General features: G+C 40.5%; 1 protein-coding gene and 1 non-coding gene across 2 annotated transcripts; both read right to left on the bottom strand.

Moving 5' to 3' along the window:
* Positions 1-3,711: 3,711 nt before the first annotated feature.
* Positions 3,712-23,560, bottom strand: RANBP1 (RAN binding protein 1). The gene is made up of 6 exons (XM_073312315.1): positions 23,102-23,560; positions 17,551-17,687; positions 13,311-13,468; positions 11,861-11,989; positions 7,532-7,597; positions 3,712-6,288 (listed from the first exon to the last, which is right to left on the bottom strand). Exons 1-6 carry the CDS (start codon positions 23,114-23,116, stop codon positions 6,161-6,163), a joined length of 633 nt encoding a protein of 210 aa, XP_073168416.1. The 5' UTR covers positions 23,117-23,560; the 3' UTR covers positions 3,712-6,160.
* On the bottom strand, positions 7,267-7,395 carry LOC140899026 (small nucleolar RNA SNORA77). The gene has a single exon (XR_012155193.1). It is a non-coding gene; the product is annotated as a small nucleolar RNA SNORA77 (small nucleolar RNA).
* Position 23,561: the final 1 nt, after the last annotated feature.

The raw sequence follows: 23,561 nt of genomic DNA, 5'->3' as shown, positions 1-23,561 counted from the left end.
CTGATGTGGAAACTATAGAGCCCAAAACACCAAAAAAGAATCTTCTGCTGGTGGCCTCTGACTCAGATAATGAAAATGAACATGTGTCAGTTTGCACTGCTTTGGATTGTTATCAAGCAGAACTCATCAGCAGCATGGACACATGTCCCCTGAAATGGTGGTTGAAAGCATGAAGGGACATATGAATCTTTAGCGCATCTGGCACATAAATATCTTGTGACGCCAGCTACAACCGTGCCATGAGAACACCTGATCTCACTTTCAGGTGACATTGTAGACAAGAAGTGGGCAGCATCATCTCCTACAAATGTAAACAAACTTGTTTGTCTGAATGACTGGCTGAACAAGAGGTAGGACTGAGTGGACTTGCAGGTTCTAAAATTTTAGTTTTATTTTTGAATGCTGTTTTTTGTACATAATTTTACATTTGTAAGTTCAACTTTCATGATAAAGAGATTGCACTACAGTACTTGTATTAGCTGAATTGAAATATACTTTTTTTTTTAACAGTGCAAATGCTTGTAATCAAAAATAAACAATGTGAGCACTGTACATTTTGTATTCTGTGTTGTAATTGGTATCAATATATTTGAAAATATAGAAAACATCCAAAATTTAAATAAATGGTATTATATTATTGTTTAACAGTGCAATTAATTGCAATTATTTTTAATCACGATTAATTGCGATTAATTTTTTTAATTACTTGACAGCCCTATTTTTAAGATAAGCCTTCTCAGTTTCTCTAGGTTTTTTCACAAAGTAATAACTTACTAATAAAATCAGGGGGTGTTACTAAAGGAGGAAGTGGTGAACAGTGTAGGAGTATTCCTTAACCTTCTAAAGTACTCTGAAGTCTCCAAACTTCCACTTAGCCACAACTACTAAAATGCAGTGCCCAATCTTCTAGGCAGCTGCTGAAAAGTTCTAAATTAGGCAAATTTAAACATAAATTAGAGTTGGGGGCAGGGGGAAAACAACATGACCTCTACATTGCTGCTTTGAAAATAGCATTTGTATTTAAACTGTTCGCTTTAAAAAATACAACAAACCGGCATTGTAGTAGTTTCAATCTGCAACTCTCATATCTGATCAGCATTGTGCTTAGACCCTGAAAATTTCCCAGTGACACCCCAAATTCAGAAAATTATATTTATGTTGGAGACAGGATAAATCACCCTTACTATGTAGAAAAAAATTGTCTTTGCAGGAGATGACATTTGGGAAAGTTTCTGCTTTACATAAGACAGCAGCTTTCATCAGTATGGCATAATGACAAGACAACAATTTTTTGTGAGGGGTCTGGGTTGTGTTGTAATGTTTAAGCATCCAGTATTTAATATATTCAAGTAGCTTGTTCTTATGCAACCTTGTGTTGTTTCTTATGAAGCTCAGTATTAACAATTTTCTAATATGTACCTACCTTATCTAAGGTATGCACTGAGAGTTTAGAGAGTAAAATTTACTGAATATGATCCTCTTCTACAGGAATTCACACCCATTAATGCAGATATCAAAATAATTTAAAGGTCAAGTTTAAACAAGTACACTGAAGGCATTTTAAAAAAATTATTAATGATAAGCTTTAGGAGTAAGCAGATCTTAAAAACATACACACAACCCTACCCCCCCCCCCGCCCCATAATCCATATAGAGGGTTCAGCTGTTTCTTAATTGGATACAGGGTTATCACTAGCCCCACACCTTAATTCTCTCCATTCTCCCAAACAGCTGATCACTATATCCCAACAAGAAAAACATTACCATTCTGCTCATATCAACAGCATAATTTCTGCAAATCAGGCAAGCAAGTATTCTGCAAGTCACAATTTAAGCATGTTCTGCCCTTGATGTAGCTTTTGCGTGCATTATTTTTAGAGACTCCTCCACTCCCCCAATATATTACATATTCTCATAAAATAGGATTAAATATTCTGGAGGCAAGATGGGGTTGGAGTGAGTAAATAGCTGGTAACATACAAAAATGGAATCCTGTGAATTTCCTCACTAGGATTGAAAGTGTAAGCATAATAGAAGTAACCACTAAATTATCTCAATCGAACTTTCAAAAATACTTCCTTAGCAAATCTGTGTTACTCCCATTTCCATACCTGCAGTTTCGTAACTGACAATTTGATGTGGTAATTCAACTAGAGACTGCTACAGATACAGGAATGAGTTACTATTCCACTGTATTTGCCCAACATATCACAACTAAGACATCCGTTCTTGTGAAATTCTGAGCTCTAATTCCATACATCGTATTACTATACTAATACGCAAAAAGAAAAGGAGTACTTGTGGCACCTTAGAGACTAACCAATTTATTAGAGCATAAGCTTTCGTGAGCTACGTGTAAATTGGTTAGTCTCTAAGGTGCCACAAGTACTCCTTTTCTTTTTGCGAATACAGACTAACACGGCTGTTACTCTGAAACCTATACTAATACGATATGTAGTTTAAGTCCTCTGATGCAGATTCCTAAACGTATATAGGGAAAACATTTATACAAGCCTTTATCAATACTGTCCCTTTAGAAGCTCATTAAGTGGGTAATATAAACAAATCTAGAACACTAATCTTAAGATTAGAGATCTGCAGTATAATTCATTAAAGAAATGCTGCTTGAAGGGTTTGTTGAAATATAGTTGTCAGGAAGAGAAACATTAAGGAGTGTGAGACAATGGGTCCTCAAACTAATTAACTTAGAGCTCCTACTGAGCTAGGAGATTGGTAAATGTTAGTATGCAAATAAGATATGTATGTATATTTGTCAGTTTCTGCTTCCTTTTGTCTCTTATGTTAAATCGGCTTTCCCTTATCTGTTTAAATAAGTTAGCTTGAGCTTTTGCAAGAGGCTCACATATCTGGGTGCACTGGCAAAGTGCTTTGCTAATAAACAAAGTGGTCTGACAAATTTTGGGAGTCTTGAATCTGACTTTGACAAACCTGAAACTACCAACAGTGAGCAATACTGTTGTAAAAGGGCAGGGGAAATAAATCAAATGGAAAAACATCCTGAGAACACAGTAGCCAACATCTTGAGTTTATGAAAACTATACAAAGTTTTCTATACTAAACTTAAAGATTCTTTTTCAAGTCTAATTTTTATGTTAAGATCCATTTTTAAACCACTTCTTGCTTTTCTATTTATAGAACAGCAGCCAAAAAGATTGCGGTACTTTGTTTTTTAAAGTAGTAATGTTTCAGTTTAATTAAAAAAAACCAAAAAACAACCCACCAACTTTTCTTTGAAATGCTTTTCCACAGAAATTATTTTAAGTGTTCACTTGGAAAACTGAGGAAGCAATGAGAAGACTAACAAGCCATGAGCACTACACAAAGGCCTACGGAAAAATTCATACCAACAGACTTTCACTAAGGATGAATATGGCCCATGAAGTACAAGCCTGAATCAATTCATCTGAACAGTAGAGTAAAACTATCAAGCCAATAAAACTAAGCACACATGTATGAGTGACTGAAAATCATACAATGAAGTAATGACAATTTATTTCAATTGTAACAATACCTGGGATTAATAGGTTAAAAAAAAATGAAGTATACATGAGTATTAATTTTTTGCAGTCAGGCTCAACAGCAGAACTAGAATGGTCCGTTTTCTGCTTCTTATGCAGTAGCATAATCTATTGTGTCTGCATTAACAAAACTGTGTTTTGTTGTTTTTTTTTTAAATAAAAAAAGCAAATCTTTTAAATGAAAAAATTTAATGTATAGTTTATTTTGAAATTAGATTTGTAAACTTCACCTCCCCTTTAACAAATTTAAAAACATTGCTTGTCAGCTTCCATTTAAATCTACAGTGGCTTTCATGAATACATAACATTTTGGCTTTTACATTGAGATGGCAGTAAAATTAAGTATTTGGAAACATACAATACTATCTTAAATCAAAAACACAAATATCAAACACATCATGCTGCTGAGATCCCTTACGGAGGAGACAGCTGAGGTATTTGTTTTATTCCCTAGGATCTTTATAATTCTAAAACATTTGATTTATGTATCTGGTGTTTGGAAGGGGCAAATCTCACACCAGATAGTACTTGTGAAAATCTGCTGTGCTAGTAACAGAGGAAGAGAAATGAACTTTGCTCATGTCAAAAGTTTATTTTTTCCCTTTAATATAAAATGGAATACCTTCTTTATAGTTCCAGATTTGATCAATTTACATAAATTTAAAGCATATTTAATGCTCATTTTCCATGTAGTTTGTCTTGGAGAATTTAAATTTAATAAATGGAAGAATCTATGTAGAGGGAAGTCAGCAGGCTTTTAGACCCTCTTTACCAACATTCGGTTCCCTCTTTTAGATATTATTGGTCATCACACCTTTACAGTTTAGAAAGGCTAGATTGAGTTTACTTTTAAATAATTGTTTTACTGATAGTTGTGTTAATCTTTATACAAGGAAATTTGTCTATCAAAAAAACAAAAACAAGACATTTACTGAATGAAAAGGCTTTTTGTTGGTTTTCTACCCTGGTTTAAGTCTTCCAAAACTCTAGCAGTAGTTAGAAACTAAGTAGATCTATTGCTAATAACCACTGTTAAGGGAGCAGCTTGAACCATAATACTTATTCCCATTTAAAGAGCATATTAACATTATATTCCATCTTGCATATTCAAATTATAGGTTTAATATTTTTGTAGTAGTATTAAGACCTCCTCATACTTTTCTAAAATGCAAGTATTTTATAACTCCACAAATTCTGGTAAAGTGATTGCAAGTTCTGAACACATCAGTGCCAAATTTAGAAAGTGACTGTTGGAGTGTATTGCTTACACCATTGTATTTCAAACTGTGGGAGGAGGTTATCTGGGGTGTGACAGTTGGGGCAAGGGGCTCCAGGTGTCAAGGCTAGGGAGAGCATACAGGGAGGTTTGGGGCAAGAGAGAGTACATGCAACCCCACCCATAGCCTGCTGCTTTCCATGCATCACTGACCACTGCAGTCTTCCTGAGCATTCCCTTGTTTGCTGCCCTGCACTCAGCCAGAAAGCCATAGCCCTGCAGGAATGAAAGGGAGGGTGAGAACCCCTGGTTCACTCTGCTATGGGCTTCTCCAGGGATGTCCAGCTGGGTCCTGCCATCTGCTTGTCTCAGTGAGTCACTTTCTGTCCTGGATGGGCAGGAGTAGGGGACCCTCTTATGCCACTCACATTGTGGTGGTGGAGCACACAGCTCCATGGCATGTTGTCTAACGAGGTTAGATTCATCCCTAACATTAAGTAGATATAAAAAAAAAATGTACTTCCTTAAGAGTCAGTGAATGGCACACAATGAGTGATCTATGGTCCTATCTACAATATATAAGTAGGTTTTATAAGTTGTTTTCTAACACAAACAGCACTCTTGATCCTTTAGCATGGTTAAAAGAGCTTTTGAAAGTCATTAAGACTTTTAAAAAGTAGCTTCCTACTTATCTTTTGTAATGAAAACCTACATGAGACTGTATTAAATTACATCCAATGCTAGTTCAAAGGATATCTTTTTCCACTACTGTCTGCCATAAGTGGCCATCATACCAGTGGAGTTGTGCCAGGAGAATAAAAAATTCTACCATCCAGAATTCTCTGGCACTATAGCCTTCTAGGAAGCAATAGATATAGTGGTCTGCTAAAGAAAACTGTAGGTACCCTGTCAAGCAGGAACAATCCTCAATTAGCAAACAAAAACAACCAAAACTGGTGTAAGAGGCCTGCTTAAGTCTACTAATTTAACTTAACATACAAGAAATGTCTGCATAATTTTACCAACAGGAAGGATTAAAATGCATTTAATCTAATCTGATTACATCACTTATATGAAGATACGCACCCTCAAATATGTAAACACCAAGTGCAAGAATTATAGTCACAAGTGTTTGAAGTGTACAGAAAACTCAGTTCTGTCCTTTGATGCTGTTTTCAAATTTGTTTTATTCACTCTTTTGGATGACTATAAATAAGTGTTTCCACTATGGAAAAGAAAGTTAGCACAGTACATTTTCATGACTGGGGAATGGATTTTCTGAAGACATCTTCAAAAGGGCAAAAGCTTAGAAAAAACAATCTGAATGTTGGAATTCAGTTCTTTATAAAGTCCCTTGTAAAAATTAAAAAAAAAATTAAGGAAAAAACACAAGGCCCAAGATGATTTATTGCTTCTCTTCAATTTTTTCCTTGGTCTCTTCTTTCTTCTCAGATTTTTTACTCTCTTCCTTAACAGAAAGCTCTTCTAATTTCTCAGCAACTTTGTCAGCACTATCATTTTTCTCTTTGCCTGCTAAGAGATTGTTTGAAGAAAAAAAGTTACACACACAGTATGGTAGATTTAATTAACAATTGGAAAGCTGTATTAACTTGTTTTTCTAAAGAAAGAGTGTAAATTGGCTTTTGAAAGAGGATAAAGATGAAGTGTTTTTTGAACGCCTTGAACTCTCTGCCACACTCCAAGATGATTCATACTGTTTCTTTTCCCTTGCTGATACATACCATGCCAAATGAATGTAGACTCACTCCTTCCCCCTCCTTTAAAACAAAAGCAAACAAACCAACCAAACAAAAAAAAACCCCAGTCACTACACTAGGCCATAGCTTACTGACTAAATGGGATGCTACCCTTTGCAGTACCCTCATGAACAGTTTTTTGGATTGCTATAGGGTAACTACTGACAAGGTGTATTTTGTGGAATTGGATGTGCTGGTTCCACACAACTTCCAGCTCCTTAGATAATATCCTTATTCTAATAAGGAGTTATTTGCAATTCAGGTCTCTATCTTCCTCTCTCCCGCCACTCCAACAGCTTTGCTTGAGTGAGAGAAAACTAAGGCTACAGTTTACAAGGGAATTCAGTTCCCTGCATTGCCTAAACCACCCAGGATTTCCTGAAGCATTTGAATTGCTGACCAGCAGGAGTCTATACTTTAGAAATTTAGAATGGAATTTTATCCACTAAAGGAGTAATCTCTATATGAAATTGAAGATATTTGTTCAGAGAGCTTCTCTCCGTTATACGTGTTGTGTGTGTGCCATACAGAACCATCAAATTAAGTTGGTAAAGTTACTTCACAATTTAAACAAAGTGAACCAAGTTTCAAATGTTAGTTTAAAATATAATCCTGCAACTGGGGTATTTACTTGTGAACAAAGGAAAATTAAATAAATAATTAAAAAAAATCAGTATGGTAAAACTGCTACTCAAGTGTAGTATATATTTTCATTATTTATACAGAAAAGTCTTTCTATAATATTTGCCCTAAAAATTATGTCCCAGGAGCAATTGCAAGTCTTCTACAAGGAAAGAAGAGTTCTCAAACCATGGACCATTACTCTAGCAGACTGAAAAAGCCCCTGGACTGAAGATTGCAGTCAGGCACAGAGTGAGTCTGCCAAGAGACACCAAATATTACAATGAGCAATCTAAGGATATTCCCTTGCCCCCACCATGGACATTAAAAACTTGGAAAAGGAGAGGACAAAACAGTGCAATACTCATCTAAATTCCAAGAGGAGATTAACATCTTACCCTTCTTTGCTCCCTTGTCTACCTCATTCCTGCATTCTTCAAATTTTGCTTTGAATTTCTGTGCATCTGTTTGAAATAAAATGTTTCTTCATTACCTTAAATTATGTACAATGCCTCTTCTTTAGATCTATTTGTTCTGAAACAGACATTTATCCTGAAACAAATTCATTTCTACATGTTAATTTGACTGCCTTTTTAGTCTAGAAACATGCACTTAGTGGATTTCATCTTAGTTCAAGTGATCTTAAGTATACAGGCTTCAATTATTTCTCATTATTTAAATACTCTCCAAAGAAAGCAATGCACGTTGCACTTTTGAGTGGGTTTTCTACAAAGTTCTCATCTTAAGCTTCTGCTGCTAAGCACTATTTTAAGCTATCTGAACTTCTATTCACACCTTTGCTACTAGGCATTCACATTAGAAGTCTACCTACCACACATTCTTGTTCAGTCAGGGCCAGGGACTGAGAGGACCATAGACATTTATTTTCTCACACCTAGAGATTGTTCTGCCAGGATACAGCTAAGGAGGAATGGCAAGTTTTCACCATCACTACCTATACTGCACCTGAAGGGAGAATTTCAGTCTCCTGAGTTGAAAATCCAGTCCATTTCATGAGCACAAACTGTACTTTAAAAACAACACACAGAAACCAAACACCACCGCCACCACACAATGCCATCAGTAAAAAGATGCAGGTAACATGGCTCAAGTTACAGCTAACCAGAATTCTTTTGAAGACAACCTACATCAATACATTTCAGTCTAAGTGATTGGTTCTGAATAGTTCCATTTCAAAGATAGAAACTTTCTGATAATGGCTGCTATCAGTCCTATTACAATAAGCATCCCTCCAACCCTTTCTAACTGAAATAATTTGAGAAGCAGATAACCACAGTCAAGTCACTTTCAAATAGAACTAGAAAGAATAATTTGATAAGCCCACATTGAGATAGCATGACTGGCCACTTGAGGTCACTATTGCTCTACAGGAAAATGTGCATTTTTAAAGACTGAACATGAAGCCAGAGGTTTTTTAGAATCTCTTCAGAGTGTGCACCCTCCTCATGGATTTTCAGAGCTTCTTTGAAAGGGAGTTCATCGTGCATAGTGATACCCCTGACAGGACCAGAAACTGAACTTTAATTAAAAAGACCAGAAGTATTTGTGGCACCTTAGAGAGTAACAAGTTTACTAGAGCATAAGCTTTCGTGGGCTACAGTCTACTTCATCAGATGCATAGAATGGAACATATAATAATTATAGATATATAACACAAAGTGGAAGTTGCCATACAAACTGTAAGAGGTTAATTAAGATGAGCTATTATCAGCAGGAGGAAAAAAACCATTTTTGTAGTGATAATCAAGATGGCCCATTTAGACAGTTGACAAGAAGGTGTGAGGATACTTAACAGAGGGAAATAGATTCAATATGTGTAATGACCCAGGCACTCCCATAAAACACAGATCCATGCTTCTGCTCTAATAAATTTGCTAGTCTCTAAGGTGTCACAAGTACTCCTGTTCTTTTGGCGGATACAGACTAACACGGCTGCTACTCTAAACCTGAACTTTAGTTCTTTGTCTATAAACCCAAGAAGGAACTCCACTGATAGTTTGCTTTCTATCCCCTCTTATCTGCTACTGCAAGGCAGTGTATAAAGGAAGCAATGAAAGCCCTCAGTCACCCCACCCCACTCTCAAACTCAGAGAGAACGTTAAAATCCCAATCCTAAGCTTATTCTTCTAAGTAGACTTTTTTTGGTAGGGGATTCAGGGGTTTAAATAGAAGGCTTGGTTTCAGTGAAAGTTTGCCTGAAGAAGAAAGGATGCTTTATTAGAAAGGTGAAACTGAAAAACATTGTTTGCCGATATGTGTTTATATGGATCGGCCACAAAGTGCCAACTGTGCAATGGAACATGTTGGTAGTATTTTTGTTTACTACCATCTTACCTTCCTCCTATGTGCCAAGCTAGACATTTTAATGTGGCTAACCCACTGGCACATGCAACCTGAAAGTTATCTGGGATGCACAATAAGAAGCCAGCAGTTATAATGGTCTTTGACAGTCACACACTGTTTGCTGCATTAACTGCTTAAGGGCTAGTGAGAATAACTGGATCTAGAAGTCCTTCACCCCTTACAAGAGCTACCACTAGACTAGACAGGAGCCAGAAGAGAAAGATTAAGCTGGTTGTGCAGCCACCATGGGATTCTCCTTGGATGCCTGAGTCACAGGCAGAAGGGGTTTTAGCAGCCCCAGAGAGCAGTTCACTAACCCAGTAGCCATCTGGGGGGGTGTGGTGAGAAGGGAAGAAGTGTGGCAGCCATTTTGTTTTCCAAGTCTCATTTTATTTCTCATACAATTAGTTTTGCATGTTCTATTTAGGAATGAATGCAGTCTGGCATTCCATGTAGGGAATTCCAGGCAAACCACTACAATTTATCGTCACTTATTTTGGCGTTTGTAAGGTATTTGTGGCAGAGAGTGGCTTCCATGCTATGTCTGTATAGTCCCTAACCACTCCTGACTGGGGTACTCAAGTGCTACCAAGATACAAATAATTTCACCTCTCATTCCTTAAATCATGGCATCTATTCTCCTAAGTTACCTAGAGGAGATACTGCACAGTCAAATTTGTTTTTATATTTTGAATAGATGAGAGAATTTGCCTGTTCTGACCACAGATATGAGATACTCCCTTCAACAGGAGTGTTATTCCTCCACAGTGCTCAAAGCCTTTCATTAACATAAAATAACAGAACCAGAATCTTGCACCATCTCTCTGAATGGTCTAACTATACTAACCTTTGGGAGCATTGTAGCAAACAATATATAACTTTAAATAAACTTTAGTCTAGAAAGATTTACTATAACCTATCGTCCAAGTTAACCATGGTTGTTAGGATTACCATATTCCACTTAGAGGATATTTCATTTGATATGTTAAAAGGAAGAGACAAATGCATATTAACACCTAGTACTTGTTCAGTGTAGCGGTCAGTAAAGTATGTGATTCTAAGGGAGATACGCCTGAATGAAAGATTTAATACAAGGTAATAATTTCCATACAGTATTTGTAATGTCACAAATCAGAGGTTCTCAAACTGTGGTCTGCGAACTCCATTCAGGTGGTCCGCGGATAGATCCCTCTAAGGTTTGTGCCTGGGTGGCTGCACACAAGAAAATAAAGGGCTACCCACCTAATTAATGGAGCTGCACAGGCATGGCTCCACTAATTAGGTGCCTGGACCCTGGAGAAGAGACACATGTAAGGTGAGGTGGTGGCCTTGGGGGAAATAGAGGGTAAGTGGGAAGGGGCAGTGGGAATTTGGGACATGCAGGGCAGCGGCGGCCAGAGAAAGAGGAGACTTCCCCAGCTCCAGGGCTGTGGCTGCCAGGGAGAGACGGCCCTCCTTCCCAGCCCCAGCTCAGGGGCTGCTGCAGCAGGGGAGAGAGGGCACATCCATCGCATTAGAAAGGTAAGACTACTGATATTAAAATAGGAGTTGTGCGCTTTTATTTGTAGAACAAAAAACGTTAAAGGTTTTTTGTTTTTTTTTAAATATAGCGTTTTTATCCAAAGCGCTTTACAATAGTTAGCTAACGGTACAAATGACATTTGGAAAGATCATTAAGTGGTCCGCTGAGACCCTCAGTAATTTTCAAGTGGTCCGTGGAAAAAAAAACCAAAAAAAAAAACAACAACCAACCACATTTGAGAACCACTGCCACAAATTCAATCTTCATTAAAACATGAAGTTGAGGTAATTAATGAAAGTAAGGTGAATGCACTGGTTGAAGTCCTGGAGTTATATTGTATTAAAATTATTTGGAAACACTAACAAGCTCTCTTGAAAACAAAGTGTCAGCACACTTATCAAGGCAACCCCCCCCAAAAAAACAAAAACAAAACCAAGAAAGTTATAAAGATGGTGTTGGATGGAAGGTGGAGGATAACTGCTCTATTTATCTACATATTCAGAGCATTACTAATTAACTAGTTGCACTCTGAATTATTTCTGCTGCAGTACTATTTAGATAGAAGGGACTGTCCTTCTAGACAAATATTAGGGTGGCTTTCTATGGACAAATGAGGCTTTTTTCTCCCCTCATCCCATTTTGAGTGCTTACAGCCAGTGGGATAGATTATTTAAAAAGACAGGGAATATTTATTCTTTTCTACCATGGGAGCTACAAAAGGTAGTGGTAACTACTTTCATACATTTACTGTAGAATACTGTGCAGTATTAAATGGCCCAAGGTTACTTCCTAAAGCAGATAGTATAGTATCAAAAGAAACTGATCTTGTGCCATCACTCACTTTCTGCATTTAGGAACCGGATTGCCAAAAGTTCAGGTTTAGGGCTTTCATCTGCAAAGTCAGCATGTGTGTTCCAAACCCATGCCCTGTCACTTCCAGCATTAGGCTTCAGCTCCATTAAAGGTGTAACTACAAAGAAAAAGAACTGATTAGTCCTAGCTCCATATAACATTTTGAAATACATTTCCACATAAGCCCCACAAGTACCTTAAGAAAGTCAGCTCTTAGTAAGATGAAGTAAATAAAAGATTTTATACCTCACAAGGGATTGTAATGTAGTTATTTCTAGCTGAAATGGAGGGAAGGGAAAAAAGGATGGTGCCCATATTGTTCTGTCCTGTGTCCCAGAACAATCTGTAATGGGAAGCCAATACTGCCAGAGTGCTAACCACACACTTCTATTCAACTCCCCGCCTCCCCCCGAAAGGTCATAGTTCCAATTTAATACCATTTTAGAATGCAGTGTTCCCCTACTGAAAGGCCAATGGTCTAAAAAGTACTTTTAGATAGTGGCCAATACATATGCTTCAAAGGAAGGTACAAAAGCATCCAAATAAAATAGTAAAGTTTCTTCCTTTCTGCTGCTGGTAATCTTACGTATTATAGACAGCACTTAGCTTTCCTCGGAGATTATTCATGTAAGTGATTTCTCCCTCCTCCCTTTATGCCATCTTAAAATTCTGTTTCAATATCCTGCGACAAACTACAAATATTCAACAGTATCTTTTTAACTGCCTTGTTACGCTTGCTTACCCTTTTCTGGGGCAGGTGCACTAAACTAGAGAAACTGTAGTTTTAGCAGAAGTCACAAGCTTGATGAACCCTTCGTTCCAATTTTTGTTCATCCCCGGGCCTTTTATTTAGTGTATATAGTAAGTACAGGGACCACAGACAAATAGAATGCTAAAATGCTATTTCCAATTATACTTTTCAGTTGCTTCAAACATCTCCCTTCAGCAAAACTTCCCATGTCTGATTTCTGTTCAAACAATTTTTTCCTAAACTTGTGTCAAGACAATCCTTTCAGCCATCTAAATGATTTCAGCAGAAGAGTTATTTTCTGCTTTAAATAAGTTTGAGACTTTGCAGAACTTACATACTCCACATTGCTAGATCTCCTTTAAAATGAATGAGCATCCAAAGAGACTTCATTACAAAACTAAAATATGCAACAAAGTATTCTGATGCCTGTTTAATTTACTAGATTGTAAATATACTTACCTGTAGTATTATAGAACTGTGCACAATTAATAAGTTAAACGGGCATCAAACTGGATGCATACACAGAACTTGTCTATTTACTGACGTTAGACCACTGGCCCATTCTGCCAACCCATTTTTAGGGTTAAAAAATAACCTGCACGAATCCTATAAGACTTGATAACTATATTGCACATAAAAATAGGTGACAGGCAAAGGGAAGTTATGGGAAATAATGGAACAAACATACTATAATGATTTGCACAGATTTTTAGGGTTTTATCTCTCCTCATGAGAAGGCGAATTGTTCCCTTCTCCCTGTGCTTCAGGAGTTTCACATCCCCGGTTCCTCGTTCTTTCCACTCTGGAAGATCATTTTCTGATGCAAATCGAAACAGCTTTGCTCGCCTTGAGAAAGAGAGAGCAAGAGATTAGAGTTTGTACGCAAGAACAAACCACGCTGAATAAAAGGTCCTTCAGCCCACCTGTCTTAGGTGAAAGTTAAGATTCCACAGAGCTTGCAGGAGAGAGGAAATAAATCAAGAGTCCTCACCAAAAAATTAGAGTTCAAGATGACAGATTTTCTAGACAAATTGAGCACCATGCTATCTGTAGTCAATGAACTAGTTCAGGACAGAATACTGTATGAATGGAGTCATTAAAAAAAAACAAAAAACCCTTCACTGCCCCACAAAAATGTTGCTGAAAGAACGTCTGTGTAATTCCAAGACAGCTCCATATTAGCACTGAATTTATTCCATCAAAAAGTAAATTTCATGATTTTTTTAATCGTAGGGTACACGGATTTAAGTTACAGAAGAGATGTGTTACTGTCATATATATTTGGAATGAAATTAGTGCATTGAAATTACAACCAATGATTCAACAAAAACACAAATGAAGCCAGCCATGTTGGCCTATTTTCATGGCAGTTTGTTAATTAACAAACTTGTTAAAGGAGAGACGAACATTTAAAAGTAGCTGCCCAGCCTCTTTTCCAGATCCGTTATTTTCTTCAGCTATCTACTTGTGGGGGAATTCTACACCACTGCACATGCGCAGAAACATGTCCCCCCCACAGATTTTTTTTTGCTTCCCTGCAGAAAAATGGTTTCTGCGGGGAAGCAAAGAGAAACTGCACCAGTGCTCACTCACCCTCTCCGGCAGCACGGATGCATCTGTTCAGGCAGCTGGGGGAGAGGTAAGTCACCACGAGTGTGTGCGTGGGGGGTGTCTGTAGATGCCTTGGCTGCCCAGGGACAATAGTCCCGGCTGGGGCAGAGAGAGTTCCCCCTCCCCTACATGGAGCAGCCAGGGCTGGGTCAGATCAACCCCCAGAAACCTCCCCTGGCTGCAGGAAGCGCTGCAGGTAGTGGGAAGTGGGGTCTGGGTGCGGGGGAAGGGTGTGTGTGTTCCAGGTGGGGTGGGGCTAGGGGAGTCCAGATGCACAGGGGATGCGCGGGGAGGGGTGAGCAGCTCCCTGTAGAATGACCCCTCCTCCCACAGCTGAGGAGCGATGGGGCCAATAAGTAAGGGGGAGGAGTCACTGTACAGGGAGCTGCTCCTGTCTGCCCAACCCCCCTGCATCTGGACCCCACCCCACTGCCGAACCTCAACCCCCTGCACCTGGAATCCCTCCCCACTGAGCCCGCCCCTTACATTGGGACAACCCCTGCCAGATCCCTACCCCACCAAGCCCCACTCCACTTACACCCAGACCCCCCGCTGAGTCCACCCCCACCATCTTCACCTTGACTCCTCAGCAAAGTCCCATTCCCCCTGCACCGAGAATCCCCCAACAAGTCCATGTGCATCCAGATCCCCCCCAACCCCCACACCAATCTGTCCGCACACAAATTGTACCACACAGAACCTTGGTACTCGAGGGAATTCTGCACCAAAAGTTAAAAATTCTGTACCAAAACATTAAAATCCTGCATATTTTGTCAAAACAACAGTAACACATTAACAATATGATCACATCATTTTCAGTTATTTGTTGAAAAGTGTTTTGAAATAAATTATGAAAATAATTTAAAATGGTGAGATTATATTGTGTTATTTTGACAAATAAAATGTACAGAATTTTATAATATTGTGTGCAGAATTTAATTTTTTGGCAGTTTTAATCCTGAGGCAATTCTATCTCACACACCACCAACAGTTCCATTTAGGAGGGTGTTTTCCAACCCAATATATTAATGTAAATGCTTTGCATTCAAAGTTAATTCAGTCTTACAATTCTTTCATTTAAACTTTAGAGCTTGCTTCCCTCCCAATTCACAAGGTGGACTTTTGTGCCCTTCTATAAGGGCTACAGGATTGATATCCTAATTGGAAAGAAAAAGCAGACTAATTTACAAATAATTCTTAGAGTGTACTGCTTTTCTGATGTAAACAAAAAGGTACCAAGCTAACAGCATACCTTGTTTTAGATTGGTTAGCTAAAAATGTAGTATTCCTACCTGGAAAACTTTCAGATCAAATCAAGACATCTTCTTCCTAACACTAAGGCTGAGCAAGACAAGATTACCTCATGAATATTTTTAAAGCAAAAGGTCGATTCCCTTTGTGTTTAGGGATCTCAGATCCATGTCAATACTATACCCCCAATAAAGGGATTACTTGCCAAGTTAATTTTGACCTTCAAACAGAGCCATACTATAGGATCAGGTGTCTCACAATGTAACCATAAAACAATTTGGTTAGTGTTTACCAGTTAACAGGAGTGCGCAAGTCCCTGGATCCCAGTGTTCCATACACCCAAGGAATAAATACTTCACTCCCTTAAACTATCCCTCGGTTGCCTTCTACCCTCAGAATCTCAATTTGTAGTTACTGTCCAACACAGAGGAAAGGGAGATTGAGTGTTGCTCTGCAGAGGCAATATAAATAGGACCCCCCCACACACCCCAATGTAAGTAACTCCCTTCTCTCCTTCAAAAACAATGCCTTCACAAAGCCCTTAGTGTAGGAGACTATGTAGCAGTGACCTCTCTGTAAAGGTAGGCCAAGGAACTCTGCTAATGGAACTGATTAATATGTATCTTCTTGATACTACAATGAAGTTGTGACTTGAAAAGATATAAGTAGGACAACGTATTTATGAAATAAAGGTAGGTGGGGCCCGCACACCAGTGTCTGCAATTGAGCTGCAGAGAAAGTTTTAACTTTAAACTAAGAGTCTAAAGGAAGTAGTCAGGAATTAATGTGATAGAATTTGAACAACCTGCACTCTCTACCACAGCCTTGTGGGGAGGTTGAGTCCTATGCTGCAGCCAGGTCAGTCTGACATGCATCCTAATGCAGATCAACTACCTGGATTCAAGGTGGCTTATTTTTTGGAACCCTAGGATTCAGGAAAGCCCAGAGCACTGGCATCCAGCCAGGTCTCAGCAAATTTGTCAAAACACTTCCTTTTGCTGTACAACATATTGAACTGCTGGCACCTTAACAGCTTTCCTAAACTCTATTTAAAGGACCCTCTGATCCTTAGCAGAATATATTACAGTGTTTCTTTAGGGGTTGTTTTTATAAGAGAATGGCTTCTTTCATCTGGGACTGCACAACACTTGGCATACAGAAAAGTTTAGTGGTCATACTCCTCATGCAGGTCAATTTTTGGAGATGTTCTCATAGAACCATGTGTTATCAGAGTCTCTTACAGGAGCACACTCTGGAACGAAGTTTGAAAATGACTACTTTTGGCCATCTGACTTTTCCCAAATGGGCTTCATGCCTATTTGAAGCAGGAGCATCATGGAGCTAAAGGAATGCATCTTAGCTCCTGTGCTACATACACTTCTCTCTACAGAGGTCTCCAGCTTAGGAAAAGTTCAAGGCATTCTACAAAATTTAAACTTAGAGTAAGCCAATTTGTCCAGTTTTCTAACCATATAGCTATTACAATTTGATGTCTGCTAACACAATGGAAAGAGCAAGAGGTGTTTCTATGACGGCAGAAGGGAACCATTGAAGAGTTAGAGAGGGTGGAGCATTAACACCTCAAATCTATAAAATATTGATTCAGTAAGCAAGCAGACAGCTTCTACTGGGGGGGAGGGGCAGGGGGGAAGATGGGCGGAGGAAGTGTCACGATGACCCAAATATTTAAGCACAGAGTAGGACATGTTAATTTTAAAAAAAGAAAAACCTAATTTGTGACACAGTTACACATCTCTAGACCCAACATTTTTGCACAATTCAAGTTAACAGGTTTAAATTTTTTCAAATCCAAACTTTTCCACTATCAATTAGATATCATTAGAGAGTCAGGATTTCGTCATGTTACACTATATCAGCCCCAACACTCCAGGGGCACAGACATTAGTCATATCAAGTGCTATTTTCTTTCTACTAGTACTACATTGTCTTAGGCAAGTACTCCGTGTGGTGTTTTGCAACAAGCTACCTTCCTATCTTTTATTAGTGTTTTTCACAGTTTAAAAGCAACTAGTGTTTAGAGACCTACCCAGTGCCATCCTACTTACATCTTAAAGAGTTCTTCCTCATCCTCCTCAAGGGTCTTGATCTCTTGTTCAGGAAGGGAAACTATGGGCTCAAATTGAGGATCATGGTTAGAATCATCTGCGTTTTCAGTTGAGGTGTCATGTTCCTCATGAGTTTCCTGTGAAAATAATGCAATCATAGAATCATAGAATCATAGAATATCAGGGTTGGAAGGGACCCCAGAAGGTCATCTAGTCCAACCCCCTGCTCAAAGCAGGACCAATTCCCAGTTAAATCATCCCAGCCAGGGCTTTGTCAAGCCTGACCTTAAAAACCTCTAAGGAAGGAGATTCTACCACCTCCCTAGGTAACGCATTCCAGTGTTTCACCACCCTCTTAGTGAAAAAGTTTTTCCTAATATCCAATCTAAACCTCCCCCACTGCAACTTGAGACCATTACTCCTCGTTCTGTCATCTGCTACCATTGAGAACAGTCTAGAGCCATCCTCTTTGGAACCCCCTTTCAGGTAGTTGAAAGCAGCTATCAAATCCCCCCTCATTCTTCTCTTCTGCAGGCTAAACAATCCCAGCTCCCTCAGCCTCTCCTCATAACTCATGTGTTCCAGTCCCCTAATCATTTTTGTTGCCCTTCGCTGGACTCTCTCCAATTTATCCACATCCTTCTTGAAGTGTGGGGCCCAAAACTGGACACAGTACTCCAGATGAGGCCTCACCAATGTCGAATAGAGGGGAACGATCACGTCCCTCGATCTGCTCGCTATGCCCCTACTTATACATCCCAAAATGCCATTGGCCTTCTTGGCAACAAGGGCACACTGCTGACTCATATCCAGCTTCTCGTCCACTGTCACCCCTAGGTCCTTTTCCGCAGAACTGCTGCCTAGCCATTCGGTCCCTAGTCTGTAGCTGTGCATTGGGTTCTTCCGTCCTAAGTGCAGGACCCTGCACTTATCCTTATTGAACCTCATCAGATTCCTTTTGGCCCAATCTTCCAATTGGTCTAGGTCCTTCTGTATCCTATCCCTCCCCTCCAGCGTATCTACCACTCCTCCCAGTTTAGTATCATCCGCAAATTTGCTGAGAGTGCAATCCACACCATCCTCCAGATCATTTATGAAGATATTGAATAAAACCGGCCCCAGGACCGACCCTTGGGGCACTCCACTTGATACCGGCTGCCAACTAGACATGGAGCCATTGATCACTACCCGTTGAGCCCGACAATTTAGCCAGCTTTCTACCCACCTTATAGTGCATTTATCCAGCCCATACTTCCTTAACTTGCTGACAAGAATACTATGGGAGACCGTGTCAAAAGCTTTGCTAAAGTCAAGAAACAATACATCCACTGCTTTCCCTTCATCCACAGAACCAGTAATCTCATCATAAAAGGCGATTAGATTAGTCAGGCATGACCTTCCCTTGGTGAATCCATGCTGGCTGTTCCTGATCACTTTCCTCTCATGCAAGTGCTTCAGGATTGATTCTTTGAGGACCTGCTCCATGATTTTTCCAGGGACTGAGGTGAGGCTGACTGGCCTGTAGTTCCCAGGATCTTCCTTCTTCCCTTTTTTAAAGATTGGCACTACATTAGCCTTTTTCCAGTCATCCGGGACTTCCCCGGTTCGCCACGAGTTTTCAAAGATAATGGCCAGTGGCTCTGCAATCACAGCCGCCAATTCCTTCAGCACTCTCGGATGCAACTCGTCCGGCCCCATGGACTTGTGCACGTCCAGCTTTTCTAAATAGTCCCTAACCGCCTCAATTTTAAGAACAGTTCTGTAGTGGCTACATCTGTATTTAACATGTGTTACCAAAGGTATTTAGAAACTACTCTGAATGTTCCAACTACATATACACTAACTACATTTTATTCAGCCTTTTAAAATATGCAGATTTCCTTCACATTAGTGAAACATAGGAACACTCACCCAGGAGTCTAAGGACTTGTCTACATACTGCACAGATGCGCACCAGCTGTGGTGTAAATTCTAGCGCACACCAGAGTATGGCGCACTGACTGTGGATCTTACTGGTGGACACTAAAAGCTCTCTAACACAAACTGATGTAGTCCCGTTTGAAATGGGACTACATCGACATGCACTAGGGAACTTTTAGCACATTTCACTTTTAGTGCCCCAGCCCTGATCCCCCTCCCACTTTCCGAACCCCTCAATCCCAACCTGGAGCCCCCTCCTGCACCCCATATCCCCAGCCCCACCTAGAGCCTGCAGCCCCAGTCCTCACCTTAATCCCCTGCCCCAGCCCAGAACCCCCTCCTGCACCACAAACTCCTCATTTCTGGCCCCACCCCAGAACCCTCACCCCCTCCTTCACGCCAACCCCAATTTTGTGAGCATTCATGGCGCGCCATACAATTTCCATACCCATATGTGACCCTTGGGCTAAAAACTTTGCCCACACCTGCCCTACCCAAAAGCAGTAAAGAAACTATTCATACAGAATGACTCTAGTCACAGTGGAAATAGTGAGAGCAGAAAATTTCTAAAAGTTTTTTGAAAATAAAAAGGTTTTGGTTTGTGTGTCATAAAGCACTGCACTAGCTCTTTGAAAACAAAAATCAAGATTTCCTTTTTATTGTAGATCCCTGCCATGAAGAAAGAGAAAGGATGCATATTTGGAGAAACAGGGGGAACACAGAGTCCTAGACATAAGAGCGTAGATGGAGGAGTTGCAAAAGTCCTTGAAATAGAGGGGGGATGGGAGAATGGCACCCAGGGACCTTGTGGGGTGGAACAGATGAACACAGAGCCCCCTGGTTTGTGCGATTAGCTTGGCCAACAGAAAGCAAGAGATACCTTCTCCCTAGTATTCTCACAGTAAAACAATTAAGATAACATAGCTACAATGTTCCTTTAAAAAATTAAGCTGACCAATTAACCATCAAAAGATCTAAAGCAACACCACTAAGTCTGGCTTTTAGCTATAACACAACCTTGTAATACGAGAACAGTATCAAAATGTCTCAGGTTAAAAAGAATGTTGGTATTCTTGCAATGTTAGAGATATTTAAATATTACACTGATTTTATTTTTAAATCTTGATTAAAGTATCGACTGGAAACCTAGAATTAGCAAACTAGCCTAAGGCTATGAAAAACTGTTCCCCTATTTTTGGTTTTGGATAATATGTTTTAAGTTATTGAAGTAGTACTCCCTCCTACAGGTTTACAGTTAACTTTAGATGCTGAAGTTCACAAGTTCAGAGTCATCTACATTATAAGGATCCCATACAACCTAAGGAGCATACTTATCACCACATCCATATCTGTTTTTATCATTTAAGTTATTGGTTTTGAGACACTGTGCACTCAAAGCAGGTTATTTTTAAAAGAACAAGATCTGTATATTAAGGAAATATTAAGATACAGAGATTTAAAAAACCCTCAAAATGAAATTGTCATGGCACATGTGAAATTTAAGAAAAGTGATATTTTTCATGAGAATGTTGGGTTCAAATATACAATTAGTGTTTTCAAATTATATGACTTTGTATGTGCAACATAACATAGTATAGCTTAATATCAATAGGGAACAAGTAGACCGACAGCTGCGACAGGAGCTCTTCTATAACATTGGGTCAATTCATGCTTCAAAATATTTGACTGGATAAATGAGAGAAAGGACATTTACTAATACAGCTTAAGTAACTGTGTTGGGAGAAAAAGAAAAAAAAGTGTGAAGTTCTGTAAAAACCATTCATGGCCTTCTTGAAAAATTCCATTAAAATATTAAGATACACAGTGGGATGCTATATCCATTTGAATTTAAAATTTCTGTATGCATTTTAATTATAACACCTAAGATCACAATGGTGCACGTATGATCAGTTTATCTTACTGAAAAGATCTTATAAATGTCATTGAGGAGGAAAACCCAAGATGTCAGCACATACCATTTAAAGAATACTCTATCAGAAATTTTTAAAAGTTAAGTTGAGAATACCCCTTTAATACACACGTAAAATGTAGACAGTTTTAGATATGGCTTTATACACAGAGTTAGTATCACACAACTGAATTTCCAATTTAACACTTTACCCTGCAGCTATGTTGTCTTTGTTCTTGACTTAATTTTAATATATAAGAATCACTAAAAGACTTCTCACTTAAGAAGCCAAGAAATGAAATGTGGTTCTTCTATAGCCAAAGAAGCCACAAGAATATTCCAGAAGTCTAGCAAACAGTTTCTTTGCAACACAGGGAGGGAGAAAGCATGGTCTTACGGTTAAGGCATTAGCAAGGGACTCGAGATCTTAATTTAATTCCAGCTCTGCCACAGACTATGAGATCTTGGTCAAATCACTTAGTAGCTGTGCCTGTTCTTTATCTGGAAAATGGAAGATAATTATTCTGTTCTTCCTCACCACTGGCAGTTTAGCTTATAAACTCTGGGCAGATACTGTCTCTCACTAGGTGTATGTACAACACACAGCACAACAGGACCCCCAGCTTGGTCGGTGCTTTTATTGTTACTGGAATACAAGTAATGATTCGACAGGAAACCAGAGTTAGTTCAAAGATGCTACAACACACCTTTTGGTGACACCTGTTGAATGTCACCAGTGCTCTAGCACACAAGAAAATGGAGAACAGCCACAGCAATAAAACTGTGATAGAAGTACACTGCACCAAGACCTGATGGTTTCCAAGAGAAGGGGGAAAACATCCCAGAGAGAACACAGGCCAGGCTTGTAGAACTGACAGACTCCAGTACTGAGATAAACAAACCTCATTGCAGAGATAACTGATCCCTTTATTCCGCCCCCACTTCGATTCCCTGCAGGCGCCACAAGAAAATCTTAAGTAACAATAAGCACATGTTAGAGGTGGCGAAAGAAAACGAATCACAGTATTGCGATAAAATCCCACCCATCCGCGATATAAAAAGCACGTGGGAGTCTAGGACGACTAGCCCCGGCCCTGCCGATAACATGAAGGGGGTGGGGGGGAGCTAAAGCTCCTGAGTCATAAACCAGATTGTGGCGCCTGCGGAGGCTCAAACGCCCGCTTGGGGCAGAGCCGACCCCGCTGCAGGGCGAGGAGCCGGAGTGAGGCGGAAAGGGATGTCACCGTCTGTCTCGGCCCCGGCCGCCGAGCGATGGGCCCAGCAAGAGACCGGGACGCACGTGTGGGCGGGCAGCCCCCTGCACGGCGAATGCCCGACCCCACGTGCATCTAGGGACGCTGGGTGAAAAGCCACCCAGGCCCCCTTTCCCGCCAAGACAAGGCCGCCCTCCTCAGCCGCCGCTCTCATCTACGCGCTCGGCCTCGGGTCCCTCACCACGAGTCCCCGAAACCCCACTGCTCTCCCGGACAGCCTCGCTACTCTCCAGGGCCCCTCACCCGACGGGACCGCGGGCTTCTCACCCATCTGTTCCCCGCTGCGTCTCCAGGCCCCCCCCCTCCACCGTCTCAGCCCACCCTAGCCCACTTCCTCAGCGCCAGGCCGCCCCACGCCACCTCCGGCTCCCGAGCCGCAGGCCGCCCCAGCGCTGCCCACGGAGCCCCCTCCGCCCCAGATTGACGAGGGAAGCATCGGCATCCTCACCTTGGTCTCCGCCATGGGGCTGGGAGGTGGCGCTGCTCCTCGACTAGACTCGTTCGCGTCGCTCTCTCCCCCCACCGCAGCTTTGGCGCTGAATTTCCTGCTTGCCGCTCCCCGCCCCCTCCCGCTTTTACCTCATTCCCGCAGCCCGCGCCGCCGTTGCCGCAAGGCCTGATGGGAAACGCCTACTTTACCCCGCTCCCTGTCTCTCTTGTAATGCCGCTAGCCGTAGGCAGCAGGGCGACCCCTCCCCCTGGTGTTAGCCTTTTAGTGGTACTAAATCGCAGCCACGCCGAGGTGTCCGGCCGGGCAGTTTCTCCAGGCTCCCACTCGAGGTCTCGGAAAGAGCACGAATTCCCCCACGAAACGCGCACAGCATCCCCCACTCGCCGGCTGAGTCTAAAGAAAATTCATCTCCAAAGATCTAGTGTGTGCCCCCAATTAAACCTTTTCACCCCATTCC

The sequence above is a fragment of the Lepidochelys kempii genome, chromosome 15, assembly GCF_965140265.1.
Source record: "Lepidochelys kempii isolate rLepKem1 chromosome 15, rLepKem1.hap2, whole genome shotgun sequence".
Taxonomy (NCBI): Eukaryota; Metazoa; Chordata; order Testudines; family Cheloniidae; genus Lepidochelys; species Lepidochelys kempii.
The sequence above is the reverse complement of the archived record's forward strand: the minus strand, read 5'-3'. Positions and strand labels throughout refer to the sequence as shown.